Raw genomic sequence first — 16375 nt, forward strand, 5'->3', positions numbered from 1 at the left:
CGAATGCATTGACCGAGCTATGCTATTTTAGAGGTCCACCAGTCTGGACCAGAACAACGGACAGGCGACGCTAGTGTAATCTCAGCATTATTCTGTAGATTTGCTCCAAGGGCAGGCAGAATATTTTCACAGTGAAATGTAGCACAGAAAGTATTCACTGCAGTGAACTCAATGGCTGACCAATAAACCTCAATCCCATTCTTAAAAAAGAGAAACAAGCTAAACCATAGAGAGAGAATAAAAAAAGATGACTAAAGGAAATCTGAAACAAACCCTGTATTTTTTTTGGACACAGTCAATCAGCTCTTCTAGAAAAAGTAATGGCTGCGTTTCTGCAGCGTGCAGCTAGAGGGCGCTGCAGGGAGCAGAATGTCCTATAAGCAGCCATTTCACAATGCATTACAAGATCAGGATTCTGCATCTCTCCCTTCCTGTTTTGAGAGCAGTGTATTGTGAAAGCCTATTGAGTGACTGGCAGAGGGAAAAATCCAGACTTTGGTTCCATATTTCTGCACTGATCTTGGAAGCCTTCTGTGCCTGAACCTGCTACAGCTTGCAGAAGAAGGGAGCCCTGCAATTTTGGGGGGGTCTACCCCCCTTTGACATTTCTTTGCTCATGGCTGAGACTAAAATCATCTACCATATAGATGAAGAAGAAACCCCTTATCTGGTGAAACTGCCTGTGTCTCCTGAAAAAGTCACCTTAGCAGATTTTAAGAATGTCCTCAGCAATAGACCCGTGCACAATTACAAATTCTTCTTCAAGTCTATGGACCAGGATTTTGGGTAAGCAGTGCACCTTCTACCCCCTGAGTGTGTGTATGTCTGGCTGTGTCTGCGAGCAGGGCAGCTGCAATCTGACATCTGCCGTCAGTCATACATAGTTTCAGCTGCATGGACTGGATATGTTATTGCTGCTAGTAATATTATGTATTGCACCTGCTGTAGGATATACATAGAGATTATTATATACACGTATATATGTGCTGTGCGTTCAGTGTCGCCATATGTCAGATGACATACAGAATACATGCCGTGCTCTCAAAGTACTTCCATCCAGTGACGTCACCCCAAACCCAGTCTGGCGTATAACCCATGACATCACGTTACACCTTGCGCTCTCCGAAATTAAATTATTCCAGAATATGGCATCATTTATACATCAATACGGCGCCAATTTTTTTGCTTTTACGCTCCACGTTGATATACGCGTTACTTATATATATTTCCAATAAAAGCGGATTTCTGGAATACAATATGAGACGATTCCCGGGAGTAATACGGCGGGGATGGGGGGGATTTTTAATCCTGGCAATGTCACCGCTTCAAAGGTTTTTTTTTTACTGTCATTTTCCATAAAGAATAATTATTAAATGGGAGGGGGAGATCGACTTCTAAGGAGAAAGCGGCGTTTAATACACACCGGCGCTGGCATCCTGTTAGGAATAAGTAGGAGGTGAATTGGGCTTGTTAATGTGTATTTTTTTTTGGGGGGGGGTATACACCTGAAGTGCCCCCGGCCCCCCTGACTCTGCAGCCCGCCCTCTGCTGCAGGTACATTGCTGACCTTCATGTTATTACAGTGCAGAGTCTTATCAGGTGACTCCTATTTCCGGACTTTAACCCTTTGCGTCCTCTGCCCTGATAATGGCTGTTTGATAACACAACCTCTGCAGTGCCTGTGGTGGCGCGCCGGGTGCCCGCGCTGTCATTATGGGGATTGTCTTTGCTTTTATGCTGCTAATTGGTTTCATAGATGCCCATGTGTGGAGTGGCGGCCGCTTTGATGGCTCCCTGGTGTCTCTAGCACTGTAGCCATACTGCCAAGCCCTGATTTCCCAGCTTGCGGTGCCCTGGCCTGTCCTCCTGGCAGTGCCTAGTGTGCCAGGTTTTACAGGGCAATGTAATCGCCAGGATCTTCATAGCTGTCTGTACAGGAGGCCCCACAATAAACATGGAGGGAGGAGGGAGGGCATGTCTTCTCTGACACAGCCGAGGTGCAGCTGGGAGAGTCAGTGACAGCCGAGGCGGGTGGCTGTACAGTATATGGGCATGGTGGCAGAGCTGCAGAGGGCGCCGTAATGTAGACCCTCACTGTGCCGATTGCCAGGGCTGTAGCAGACTGCGCTCAGGACTGCACGCTGGTATAATGTGCCAAGGCGTTGGCTGAGCACTACAAGTCTCAGCATGTTGCACAGTCTGCAGAAACTTGTACCCCAGCTGTCTGCGAACCCCTCTACCAGATAAACTGTCTTTGTTGCCCGTAGCAACCAATCACAGCGCAGCATTCTTCTTTTAAGAGCCCTGTAAGACTTGAAAGCTGCCCTCTGATTGGCTGCCGCGGACTTCAAGGACCGTTTCCTAAATCTGCCCCATTGTATAGAGCCAGACAGCAGCGCCTGGCTGTTTCAGTCATCGTCATAGATTGTCGCACTCCTAGCCGTGGTCTTATGGCTCTGCCGATCGGTATATAGAGTTACGTGTCGTAATCCGGGTGACAACCGCTTAGTACATTGTAACGGCTGTCATTAGGTGTTGTTACCCATCACCTTTAAGGCCTCGTTCACAAGTCTGCAGACATCAGTTGCGGGTGGTGTCCTGTCTGTGGTTGATCCGTTTTTCACATCCGTTTTTTTTTGTTTCCTTGTGTATATTTTATATATCTCTGGTTCTGTGAAAAACGTGACACATGGATTTTATGTGTTTTTTTTTTTTTTTTATGGTCCCATAGACTCATTGGTGTATAGCATCCATGATGGCGTCTGAGACAAATTAGTACGCACAGCATCCGCAAAAAATGCAGACGTCACACGTACCTAACATCTAGACGTGTGAATAAAGTCTTTGGTTGTGTTCACATGAACATATGTAAAATTGTCTGTGTCGTGTCTATCAAAGGGACTATTTGTGTGAAGGTCTATAAGTCTAGTGAGGAGATGGACTTAGGGATCCCTGGAGAGAATTGTGGAGACGGACTTAGAGATCCCTGGAGAGAATTGACGAGACGGACTTAGAGGTCCCTGGAAAGAATTGTTGAGACGGACTTAGAGATCCCTGGAGAGAATTGATGAGACGGACTTAGAGATCCCTGGAGAGAATTGACGAGACGGACTTAGAGGTCCCTGGAAAGAATTGTTGAGACGGACTTAGAGATCCCTGGAGAGAATTGATGAGACGGACTTAGAGATCCCTGGAGAGAATTGACGAGACGGACTTAGAGGTCCCTGGAAAGAATTGTTGAGACGGACTTAGAGATCCCTGGAGAGAATTGATGAGACGGACTTAGAGATCCCTGAAGAGAATTGACAAGACGGACTTAGAGATCCCTGGACAGAATTGATGAGACGGACTTAGAGATCCCTGGAGAGAATTGACGAGATGGACTTAGAGATTCCTGGAGAGAATTGTCGAGACGGACTTAGAGATCCCTGGACAGAATTGATGAGACGGACTTAAAGATCCCTGGAGAGAATTGACGAGACGGACTTAGAGATCCCTGGACAGAATTGTCGAGACGGACTTAGAGATCCCTGGAGAGAATTGTCAAGACGGACTTAGAGATCCCTGGAGAGAATTGTCTCCAAGTCTGTGTCCACCATAACAGAAACTTCTGTGTCTTGTCTTTGCGCAGGTCCCCGTAGACCGACAATAAATCGATATAAATTGTCCTTTACTGATATAAAAGACCAAAACGGTTCTGAAATGGATTAGCATATTATTAAATGTTTTACGGAGAAGAATAACTCAGGAACTTAAAGGGGTTTCCAGGATTTCTATATTGATATTATTATCAGTATGGGATCCAGAGATCCGACACCCTGAACTCCATAGATCAATGGCCGAAGAGTCTTCAGCGTTCACTTGAGCTCTGCGCCCTCCTTACTGAATGCCGAGCACAATGCTGTACACTGTATAGGGGCTGAGCTTGGTTTTGCAGCTCTGTCCCATTCACTTGAATGGGACTGAGTGACAGCTGTACAATATGACTGAAGTCATCACCACAGGGAAGATGCTGATCGGCAGGCGTCTAGGGTCTTGGACTCCCAATATAAATACTGATGCCCTTTCCTAAGAATATCACCACTACATAGGTTCAAGGCAACTCCCTATGGCCATGTGTAGTGTAACGCAGCTAAGGCCGTGTTCACACTACTATTATTAATGTCCGTTGTTAGCGCCTGTCAGTAAATGTTACTAACACGTCACTAACAGATCTGTCAGAAATCTAATAAAAATCCTATTGATTGCAATGGGATTTCTTCTGTCATCTGTGAGCATCCTTTACATCAAATCTGTCACAGGTCCATTATGGCCATCAGACACATTAACATCAATTAGCGTCCATTTACCGTCCATTATGACAGGCATCTGCTTTTTGTATTTTTAATGGACCCTATCTTAATGGATTTCCAACGCTAGTGTGAATCTACCCTAAAAAGGCTGTGGAAAAAGCGCATCGGAAACACAGTGGGGAAAAAAATACCGCAAAAAATAGACATTTTTCACTGCGATTCTGATGAATTTGTCATTTTTACCTCCCCCATATAAGTCTGTGTGGAAAACATAGCATTGAAGCCCCTGTGACTAGAGAAGGGTGAGAAGCCGCCATCTTGGGCCTAGTCCACCCGTGCCATCTCCACACTGCTAACCCTGGCGTGTTGCGGTAGCATGGTGACAATGCCAACAGTGCGTCTGACAACACCATATCGTATGGTGTACCCCTAGCAACCGCTAGACAGAGACGGGTGATAAGTGGCAGCCATTTTTTAGTAATATCATGACCAGCCCATTATAAGTATCAGAACCTTGGGAAAGTTGGGTTATATCCTTTGTGCAAGCTGTAACGGAGATCATGTTAGTATTAGTTTTACATTACCGGGTGAGTTGCTTATATGGAGCAATGCTTTTCGGACATGTAATAACTGTATGTTACTGTATATTTTGGGGGCATTTCCTGTCAGGGAGCCCTGCCAAAATAAAATCAAGCCTTACAAAACATCCTATTCCCATTCAGGCTGCCATGTCCGAGCCCTGGGAAAATCCTGACAGTCACAGCCCGCCACGTGATTCCAGTCTTAGAAATACTGATACGTGTTATTACTGTCTTCAGCGTGTGATAGTCCCATGGCGTACCCACAATGCACTGCTTCTACCTAACTTAGAAGACAGATAATAAAAAAAGAATCAATTATAAAAAAATAATTGAATACATTGAAATTAATACATTGTAGTTTATTCAGGTCTCCACCTGATATCAGTTGGTAAAAGTTTTCCCTCTTCTCTTAGTTCTGTCTGGTTTTGGTAACGCTTGTTGACATCAGATTTGTCAGCGGTAAGGCTCTGTGCACATGACAGAAGTTTTTTTTTCTATGTGGTATGGCCTATTCATTTCTGTGTTTTTCATGGAGGCCGTGAACCCCGGCTGTGAAATGTACCATAGATCCGATTCCTGTACTGTGACATCACTGTGTATTATCTCTGTACTCTCTCCCAACTTTTGAAGAACCGAAAGAGGGACAAAATGAGCCACCCACTTTTGTGTTGACTCCGCCCACTCGTTAATTTTTCATGTGCCCGCACACAGTATAATCCTCCTACAGTCACCCGTAAATTATATGTCCCCCCTCTATCTCTCCCCCAGTTTCATATACACCCTTCATCTGCCCCCAGTTTCATGTCCCTCTTCCATCTCTGCCCCCAGATTCATGTCCTCTCCATCTCTGCCCCCAGATTCATGTCCCCTCCATCTCTGCCCCCAGATTCATGTCCCACATCTCTGCCCCCAGATTCATGTCCCCACATCTCTGCCCCCAGATTCATGTCCCACATCTCTGCCCCCAGATTCCTGTCCCTCCATCTCTGCCCCCAGATTCATGTCCCTCCATCTCTGCCCCCAGATTCATGTCCCTCCATCTCTGCCCCCAGATTCATGTCCCTCCATCTCTGCCCCCAAATTCATGTCCTCTCCATCTCTGCCCCCAGATTCATGTCCCCCATCTCTGCCCCCAGATTCATGTCCCCCATCTCTGCCCCCAGATTCATGTCCCCCATCTCTGCCCTCAGATTCATGTCCTCTCCATCTCTGCCCCCAGATTCATGTCCCCCATCTCTGCCCTCAGATTCATGTCCCCCATCTCTGCCCCCAGATTCATGTCCCCCATCTCTGCCCCAATGTCATGCCGTCCTCTCCTTCATCTGCCCCCAGATTCACGTTCCACCTCCACATTAAACTTACCTTCTCCTCCGCTCCCTCGCCGCCTCTCTCGCTGACACATGCGGCTGAAGGAAGGAGCTGACACAGGTCAGCTCCTCGCTTCGCCGCTGCCCGCCTCTCTCCCTGACACACGCGGCTGAAGCTGCTCGCGTGCTCGCTTCGCCGCTGCGTCTCTCTCTCTCGCTGACACATGCGGCTGAAGCGAGGAGCTGACCTGCTGCTGCTGCCGCCGGCTCCTGGCGTGTACATCGCGTCTACAAGCCAGGAGCCGGCGGCAGCAGCGAAGCGAGGAGCTGACACAGGTCAGCTCCTCGCTTCAGCCGCATGTGTCAGCGAGAGAGAGACGCAGCGGCGAAGCGAGCACGCGAGCAGCTTCAGCCGCGTGTGTCAGGGAGAGAGGCGGGCAGCGGGGAAGCGAGGAGCTGACCTGTGTCAGCTCCTTCCTTCAGCCGCATGTGTGTTCAACTCAGATCTGCGTCCTCTGGACGCAGATCTGAGTTGAAATCGGGACATACCTCCCTCCAACCGGGACCGCGGGACATGTCACCCAAATCGGGACTGTCCCGCGGAAATCGGGACGGTTGGGAGGTATGCTGTACTGTGACATCACTGTGTGTATTATCCCTGTACTGTGACATCACTGTGTGCATTATCCCTGTACTGTGACATCACTGTGTGTATTATCCCTGTACTGTGACATCACTGTGTGTATTATCCCTCTACTGTGACATCACTGTGTGTATTATCCCTGTACTGTGACATCACTTTGTATATTATCTCTGTACTCTGACATCACTGTGTGTATTATCCCTCTACTGTGACATCACTGTGTGTATTATCCCTGTACTGTGACATCACTGTGTGTATTATCCCTGTACTGTGACATCACTGTGTGTATTATCTCTGTACTGTGACATCACTGTGTGTATTATCCTGTACTGTGACATCACTGTGTGTATTATCCCTGTACTGTGACATCACTGTGTGTATTATCCCTGTACTGTGACATCACTGTGTGTATTATCCCTGTACTGTGACATCACTGTGTGTATTATCTCTGTACTGTGAGATCACTGTGTGTATTATCCTGTACTGTGACATCACTGTGTGTATTATAATGAGATATCATTGTATGTATTCTAAGAAAATAGTTGTAGGAATTATTCCTTTCCTGTGACATCATTGTGTGTGTACTTTACAGGGTTGCGGAGTAGGTAGGCCAAACTACTCCAACTCCATTTTTTTCCACAGCCCGACTCTAACTCCTGCTCTGACTCTGACTCCATCATAAATGGCCCGGCAGCCATGGTCAGCCAGAAGCAGTAAAGATCCTCTAATGCAGGCATGTCAAACTCAGGGTACCCCGAGGGCCACATGAGTAACAAGAGGTTGTTGCGAGGGCCGCACACAGCAGCTAATGTCACACACATATTTTAACAGCAGTCATGAAAACAAGATATGAAGTAGTAATATGTAACAGCAACTAATATATTTAACAAAAATACAGCAATTAAAAACTAAACATTTATTTGCTATCATTTTTTTCAATCTTTTTTAGATGATAAGTGGTGATCAGTCAGCCTTGTTCTCTGAGAAGATTTTGTTAGTTTCATAAAAGAAAATTATCTGTTTACATATACACCCTTCATCTGCCCCCAGTTTCATGTCCCCTCCATCTATGCCCCCAGATTCCTGTCCCCCCATCTCTGCCCCCAGATTCATGTCCCCCCTCCATCTCTGCCCCCAGACTCATGTCCCCCCTCCATCTCTGCCCCCAGACTCATGTCCCCCCTCCATCTCTGCCCCCAGACTAATGTCCCCCCTCTATCTCTGCCCCCAGACTCATGTCCCCCCATCTCTGCCCCCAGTTTCATGTCCCTTCCATCTCTGCCCCAGACTCATGTCCCCCCCATCTCTGCCCCCCAGATTCATACCCCCCCATCTCTGCCCCCAGATTCATACCCCCCTATCTCTGCCCCCAGATTCATACCCCCCATCTCTGCCCCCCAGATTCATACCCCCCTATCTCTGCCCCCAGATTCATACCCCCCATCTCTGCCCCCCAGATTCATACCCCCCATCTCTGCCCCCCAGATTCATACCCTCCCATCTCTGCCCCCCAGATTCATGTCCCTTCATCTCTGCCCCAGATTCATGTCCCACATCTCTGCCCCCAGATTCATGTCCTCTCCATCTCTGTCCCCAGATTCATGTCCCCTCCATCTCTGCCCCCAGATTCATGTCCCCTCCATCTCTGCCCCCAGATTCATGTCCCCTCCATCTCTGCCCCCAGTGTCATGTCCCCTATCTCTTCCCCCAGATTCATGTCCCCCATCTCTGCCCCCAGATTCATGTCCCCCATCTCTGCCCCCAGATTCATGTCCCCCATCTCTGCCCCCAGTTTCATGTCCCTCCACCTCTGCCCCCAGACTCATGTCCCCCATCTCTGCCCCCAGATTCATGTCCCCCATCTCTGCCCCCAGATTCATGTCCTCTCCATCTCTGCCCCCAGATTCATGTCCTCTCCATCTCTGCCCCCAGATTCATGTCCCCACATCTCTGCCCCCAGATTCATGTCCCCTCCATCTCTGCCCCCAGATTCATGTCCCCCATCTCTGCCCTCAGATTCATGTCCCCTCCATGTCTGCCCCCAGTGTCATGCCGCCCCCTCCTTCATCTGCCCTCAGTTTCACGTTCCACCTCTATGCGTACACAAATTACACTTACCTTCTCCGACGACTCCTCCTCTCGCTCCCCCGCCGCACTCTCTCTCTCTCTCTCGGAGGGCTAGTTCACACGTGAACTGCCCGCGCGGGTTTTGACACCGTGATCACGTCACATCACGTCTACACAGCAGCGAGTAGCCGCGACAGTATTGCACCTCTGCGGCCCGCACAAGTCTCAAACTTTGTCTCTTAGAGACAAAGTTTGAGACTTTTGTGCGGGCCGCAGATATGCCTGTAAAGGGCCGCATGCAGCCCGCGGGCCGCATGTTTGACACGCCTGCTCTAATGCATTAAAAATCTAGTGAATGATTTCTATGAAAGCAAATATGTAACAAACTAAACATCTAATTACCGTAATTCTACAATAATATTATTAAAAACAAATCATCAGTCGGAGTCGGTAACTGTTTTCTCACTCCGTCGGCAAGTAAGATTCACTTGGACTGGACAGCCCAGTAAATGAAGTGCAGAATGTGCAGTCTCACCTGGGATCTGGTACCTGAGGGCACTTGTACTATAATGTGCATGTAAAGTTAGAAGCCTTTTTTAAAGCTTGGCCTTGGAGGTTAGGTTTCTAGCAGGCAGACCCTAGACTCTTTATACTTCAGGAGTCTGAGAAAGCTGGGTACCATGTGAGAGTGGTAATGGCGGTCCCCATGGTTGTTCCTCAGATTTCCCAGGCGGTGTTAGTTACATATACATGTGCTGTTATTTGTTCTTTGCTTTCTATGTTCGCTCTTTCCTTATTCTGTAATAGTCACAGCAGGATGACTATAAATATCTGGCGTCCACATATAGCCGATAATGGATATACTAATGCTCCGCTTCCTCCCGTCATCAATAAGTCATTTATCAATCCGCTGCTGACAAGGGCACAGTCACGGCAGTAAAAGGACGTCTGAAAAATGAAGTCCGATGTAATTTCCTCTCGGCCTCGGTGGATCTTAGGGGAAGTGGGAATATGTATAATTTCCAGCTGTCAGCGGGAGCGAGCCCATCTATTCTTACATGATGTTAGGGGAGCCACACAGGATGAAGAACTTGCCAACACTAAGACAAGTGACCAGTTAGAGATTTAAAGGGGACACGGTAGCGACAAAAATGGCATCTCAGAAGACCCCCATATGCCTTGAGCAAGTTGCTCTGGCCCAGATAGGGTTGAGCATAACTAATAGGCACCAGAGCCATAGAGTATCTGTACAAGAAACAGTTATCTAGGACACGAAGCGTGGCATGGGATTATTTATATTATGTAAACCCCTCCCCCTGTAGGCCACACCCCTTCACGTGCCACCATATACAGCGACCGACTAAATAGTGTAAATACAGATAAAATTAAAGGGGTATTTTATGTTTTCATTTATCTGTGTATAGTCGTACACTTTTCTAATAGAATATATACAGCAGTATCTCAGCATGTCATTCAGGCTATATACAGCAGTATCTCATTGTGAGTATACAGTAGATTCCTATCATGACTGTCAGACTATATACAGCAGTATCTCAGCATGTCTGTCAGTCTGTATACAGCAGTATCTCATGTCTGTCCGTCTGTATACAGCAGTATCTCATGTCAGTTTGTATACAGGGTGCACAGTCACTGTCCCCTAGTGGCAGGAACTGGCAGTCTTAAGTAGGAGACTTCACTGCCTTGCCAGGACTCTATGGGAAATGACAATATGGAACAATTTATATAAAGAAAATGAAACATATTGGAGAATCTTGCGGCACGTTTCCTCTATAGAGTGCTGTTGAACGTGCGGCCTGTACATCTACTGTAAGTGATAAGAATCCAAAGTGGCCTCTTGTCCTCTCAGTAGTACGGGCTCCTAAAAGGTTGATATATATTATATATAGTTATTAGATCACTAGACATCTACTACTAGTACAGTCTTCTGACATTTGCCTCAGTTTTATCTTCGTTTTCGTTCCCCACAAGCGGGGTGTGTCGTGCTTTGGACTTTTCTGCTGCATCAACTTCGGAATCCGCAGCAGAATTGAGCAGGATACTTACTTTCAGCGTTCTATGCCTCCTATTAAAAAAAGAATCAGAGCAGAATGTGCCTCTGATTTTGAGGAGTAATCATCCTCAAGATTAATGCCAGATTCCGCCATGTGATCATAGCCTTAAAGGGATCCTATCATTCAGACATTTTTTCTAAGTACCACGTTGGAATAGCCTTAAGAAAGGCTATTCTTCTCCTACCTTTCATTGTCTTCTCCGTGGCGCTGTTCGCCTACAATCCTGGTTTTTGTCGGTATGTAAATTAGCTCTCTCGCAGCACTGGGGGTGGGCCCCAGCACTCAGACAGCACTGGGGGCATTCCCAGTGCTGCGAGAGAACTCTCTCCACCTCCTCTTCTTCAGCAGCGTCATCTTCAGCTTCTTATTCTGGCGGTGGCTTGTAACTTCTAAGGCCTCCAGCCTTGAGCAGAGCAGACTGTGCATACCCATAGGCCATGAGAAAATGGCCGCTTGCATAGTATTGTAAGCGGCCATTTTCTCGGGGCCTGTGGGGATGCGCAGTCTGCTCTGCCCGAGGCCTAGAAGTAAGAAGACACCGCCGGAAGAAGAGAATGAAGAGGCCATTCCTGAAGAAGATGGAAGCGGCACTGGAGAGAGTTCTCTCACAGCATTGGGGCCGCCCCCAGTGCTGTCTGAGCGCTGGGGACCGCCCCCAGTGCTGCGAGAGAGCTAATTTACATACCAAAAAGAATCGGGATTGTATGCAAACGGCGGCACGGAGAAGACAACGAAAGGTAGGAGAAGAATAGCCTTTCTTAAGGCTATTCCGACGTGCTACTTAGAAAAAATGTCATCTGAATGATAGGATCCCTTTAAGGTATATTTATTCAGCAGGAAATGTAGAGAAATTCCTCTTCGTTTACCGCCGCTGTATTTAGCCGTGGTAAAGCTGCAGTATAGGGCATCGGCTTTCTGCTGCTGAATGGGCCTAGTCAGTAGGGAGTCACAAGCCACGAAATATGCAGCAAGATGGTGCAGGATGCTGATCTTTTTCACTGTCCTATTGCGATATCTGTCACCCAATTTTAAACAATAGGAGGCACATTCTGTGAAGAATTGACCGCAGATTTGGGTTCGGAGTCCTCCCCCAAGTCCACTGCAAATTCCTAGGTGTGAATGTACACTTAGACTATGTTTTTATGGAGCACTTTGGAGCTAAATCCGCTTCAAAATCAGTTTAGGGTATGTTCACACGGCGGAAACCTTCACCGCCATGTGAACTCTCCGCGCAGCTAGCCACAACGCGATGCCAATGCAGTCCACTGGCATTCTGTTGCCCTATTTATAACACTGGCACTGAGCCGGATTCCCAGTGACCGAGGCCGCCAGGAATCCGTTATGTTCCTCAGGTATATTCCACCTCTGACGTGAAGGTCTGCTCCTTGTCATTGATTATTTAGGCTTTGTACCCCCGGCAATACTCATCCTATTTATTCTCTTTCATAAATTCCTGGAATTATTGATGATATTTCTGGGGTAATTAATAATAATTGTAGAGCTCGGCCGCACTGGGTTATAAGTGAGCGCATCACGTCATCCTCCTCCTCCTGTAATGTCCGTCCTCTGATTTATGAACTGAGGAGAAGACTCGCAACGAGACGCCGTCACTATTTGTTCTTGAGGAAAATTGTCTCCTAGCAACAGCTGTCGGCTTGTGGGATAAGCCTGCTAAGTACTAGCCGCATGGTTGCCGGGACTTGAATGTAGTCCTGTCTGTTGTGAATAGAGATGAGCGAACAGTAAAATATTCCATATTCATTTCGAATAGCCGCTCAATATTCGACTAATATCGAACCCCATTATAGTCTATGGGGAAAAATGCTTCGTTTCAGGGGATCAGGAGAGTCACCAAGTCCACTATGCCACCCCAGGAAATGATGCAACACCCCGGAATGCAACTGGGACAGCAGGGGAAGCATGTCTGGGGGCATCAAGTCACTGTATTATGTTGGGATCCCTGTCAGCTTGCAATATGCGGAGCTGACTTTTTCCCATAGGAATGCATTGACCAGCGTTGATAGGCCGAATGCCATACAGAGTACAGCATTCGGCCAATCAACTCTGGTTCTGCCGGAGGCTCGTCTGTGAGGAGGCAGAGTCTAATATCGGACTAGAATGGAGACTGCTGTGGACCGATCTTAGACTCCGCCTCCACCGGCAGAACCAGCGTTGATTGGCCGAATGCTATACTCTGTATGGCATTCGGCCAATCAACACTGGTCAATGCATTCCTATGCCGAGAAGTAGCAGAGCTGGCCGTGCGCTCAGCTCGACTACTCCGAAGATGCAGTCGAGCTGAGTGCACGGCCAGCACTGCTACAATGGAGATGAAGCGGAGCTGGCCGTGCGCTGATCTTGGCTACTCTGGAGATGCAGCCGAGCTGAACGCATGGCCAGCACTGCTACATCGGAGATGAAGCAGAGCTGGCCGTGTGCTCGGCTGCATCTCCGGAGTAGCCGGAGCTCAGTGCACAGCCAGCTCTGCTTCATCTCCGATGTAGCAGTGCTGGCCGTGCGCTCAGCTCGATCAACGCTGCTGGATATTGACTGGCTGTAGCGAGGCTGGGAATCCCTCCCCCTTCCGGCCTAGCGATTGGCTGGCATTGGGGAGGAGGCGGGCCTCCCGCCACCATATTCAGGTCAGCGCTGGGTGGGGAATATTTCATGTGGATAGGGGAACAGAATGGCCCCAACGCAGATGTGAACCGAGTCTAAGACTTACTATTAAAATTCTGTCAACCACTTGTGTAAATAAGGCTTGTTCACACAGCACAGTCTTGATGATTTTGTATAAATTTGGTCATGTCAGTCTTTTGTTATATTCAACTGAAATAACTAAGAAAAAATGGCGTTAAGGGCGGACGTATTCCATAATTAATGGATGTGTATATTTTGTGCACATACTGTGTCACTGATAGATGAGAGCTGGTACGCGGGGGAATCGGAGACACATGGAGGGTCATCTTATATGAAGACGTCTCCCCAGAACTACACAGCGGTGGTTGATGGAGGGTGAGCACTCATTCACTGCTACTGAGGCGTGAACTGAGCAGCTGCTATAAAGTCTCTCTGGGATTTTTGTGCTTTGAAAGAAAGGAGAAATGTAGATGCTGGAGGACGGTAAATGGCCCATGGGCGCAGTACAAACCCGGCAACAGGACTACATGCAAGTGCACCAGCTCATCGGTGTCTGTAACTCTCGTGAACTTTAAAGCTAAGGCCCCATGTAGTGGGCCACAGCCAAAAAACACTGCGGGAAAAACTGCGGCGGAAACACATTTCACAAATCACAGCATTTCCACTGCGCATATTTTTCGGCAATGTATGGTAGGCTACAGACTTAAAAACAGCATGTTTTTTGCCACAGTGTTTCCACCACGTGGGATCCGGCCTACGTGTGGGTTCACACTGGTTCTTTTGTCAAGTTTTAAAAAGCAACTTTTTTTTGTTGTTGTTGTTTTAAGCATTTTGGGGGTCCGACACCCCGACCCCGCATAGATCATCTATTCTAGTAGCCTTCCTATATACACTGTCTACCAATAAGTATTTGGACACCCATGCAAATGAAGATATCTGAGGTCGTGATGTACGTCGCACCTTCTGCCGTTAAATAGGTGCATTGGCATTAGTCGCATGCAAAATGCCACAAAGTGCAGGGTTGTCCGATTTTGAGAAAGGGGTAATTGTGGGGTACCACAGAAATGGTCGATCCTTAAGGGACATAGCAAGCGAACTGAATTACCCAAAATCGACAGTGGCCTATGTGATTAGGAAGTTTAAGGTGAATGGTGATTGTTAGAATATGCGCTAATTCGGCAGACCCCAAAACTGGGAAATAGAGACAGACGGCCAGAGAAACTGCACCCAACCGATGGCTCACATACACCAGGAGTGTCACCAGGCATCCGGGAGTATTGTGTCCATCAATCCCATCCGTAAGGAAGCGTCTGCTGGGGTTTACCAACTATTGGATAGGAATAAATGCTGTTTTTCTATTCTACCACACGTGTCCAAATATTCATTGGTAGACAGTGTATTTACCATTCTCATTGAAGCCATCCTTGACGTGACTCAAAAAAATGCTGCTGTAACAAAAAAAAGCTGCTTTTCCACAATATGGCGCCTTAGCCTAAGGGAGCCTTCACACGATGTAACGCTGCGCTCATTCTGATCGTAAAAACACGTTCAGAATGAGCGCGTAAAAAGCAGCTCCCATTGACTTGAATGGGAGCCGGCATACGTGCGCTCCCCATTGAAATCAATGGGAGGCTTTCTTCCCTATGCTTTCAATGTATTACGCGCGTACCACATTGAAAGCATAGGGAAAAAAGCCTCCCATTGATTTCAATGGGTAGCGCACGTATGCCGGCTCCCATTCAAGTCAATGGGAGCTGCTTTTTACGCGCTCATTCTGAACGTGTTCTTATGATCAGAATGAGCGCAGCGTTACATCGTGTAAAGGCTCCCTAAGGATAATAATTAACATAGATGTGTGTTTTCAGTAGTCGGATCAGCTGTTCCAGTGCCAGAAACCGGTGCAGTGGACAGGGGGCGTATGCTATCTGCTACTATTCATGTAATAGGAACATACTGCAATTTTCCAGAACCTTCGCTATACAGTGAATGGGACTGCAATGCCACTCCTATTGCCTGAATAGGGGCAGACTGCACATGAATAACCAATTTGTGTGGAGTCCAGGTGTCGGATCCCTCCGGATCACAAATTGATAACCTATTTTGTCATCAGTATGAAAAATTCATCTGATGAAGATGAATGAAGAGAGACGATCTGCGGACACTCCTCGAGCCTTAAAACATTTGTAGCTTTATTCCATATAAGTTAAAAAATAGTATACACAAAGTGTCCAAAAGAAAATACACACAGTGCGTTAAAAGAAGACGCTTACGCGTTTCGGGGTTACCCCCTTAATCATAGCATGTTACCTTTACAAAATCTTCGGACTTATAAATGTAATACACAGGTGTGTTTGCTTAATTGCCCTGTCACATGACAAAGTGTGATGTATCGGAGTACAATAAAGTTACAATATTCAACACATAGAGCTTATACAAAGTGTTTATATTCAACTGCAGCATAAATTTGTCTGATAATAAATAAAACCTCATTATGGCCACAAAAAAGAGTGTCATAATAGGCTCTGTTTTATTTCCTACTTGCTGGTGAAAGATTAATATATTAATATGTTGGTATATTTAGATTTTAAATTTTAAAGATTAGTAGCATATTTACAGTGTATTTATAGCCATATTAGTCTACATAATCCAAAGTGAAGCTAGTAATGTGTCGCCATATAGGATAACAACATTCGAAAAGTAGGACATCATTCAGACCGGAATGTAATCTGCAGCGATAATTTTAAAAATTTAAAATACGAATCGCAGCTAGATA

At 47.0% G+C, this 16375-nt stretch overlaps 1 protein-coding gene across 5 annotated transcripts in view; it reads left to right on the plus strand.

Moving 5' to 3' along the window:
- The first annotated feature begins 400 nt into the window (after positions 1 to 400).
- DVL1 (dishevelled segment polarity protein 1) overlaps positions 401 to 16375 on the plus strand; it is a 135354-nt gene continuing 119379 nt past the window's right edge. For all 5 annotated transcript variants that reach the window (XM_075279588.1, XM_075279589.1, XM_075279590.1 and 2 more), the window contains exon 1: positions 401 to 786. In XM_075279588.1, coding sequence (XP_075135689.1) covers positions 617 to 786 — 170 coding nt within the window. In that variant the 5' untranslated portion in view covers positions 401 to 616. The remainder of the gene's footprint in view (positions 787 to 16375) is intronic.

Source organism: Leptodactylus fuscus, chromosome 6 (genome assembly GCF_031893055.1).
Source record: "Leptodactylus fuscus isolate aLepFus1 chromosome 6, aLepFus1.hap2, whole genome shotgun sequence".
Classification (NCBI taxonomy): domain Eukaryota; kingdom Metazoa; phylum Chordata; class Amphibia; order Anura; family Leptodactylidae; genus Leptodactylus; species Leptodactylus fuscus.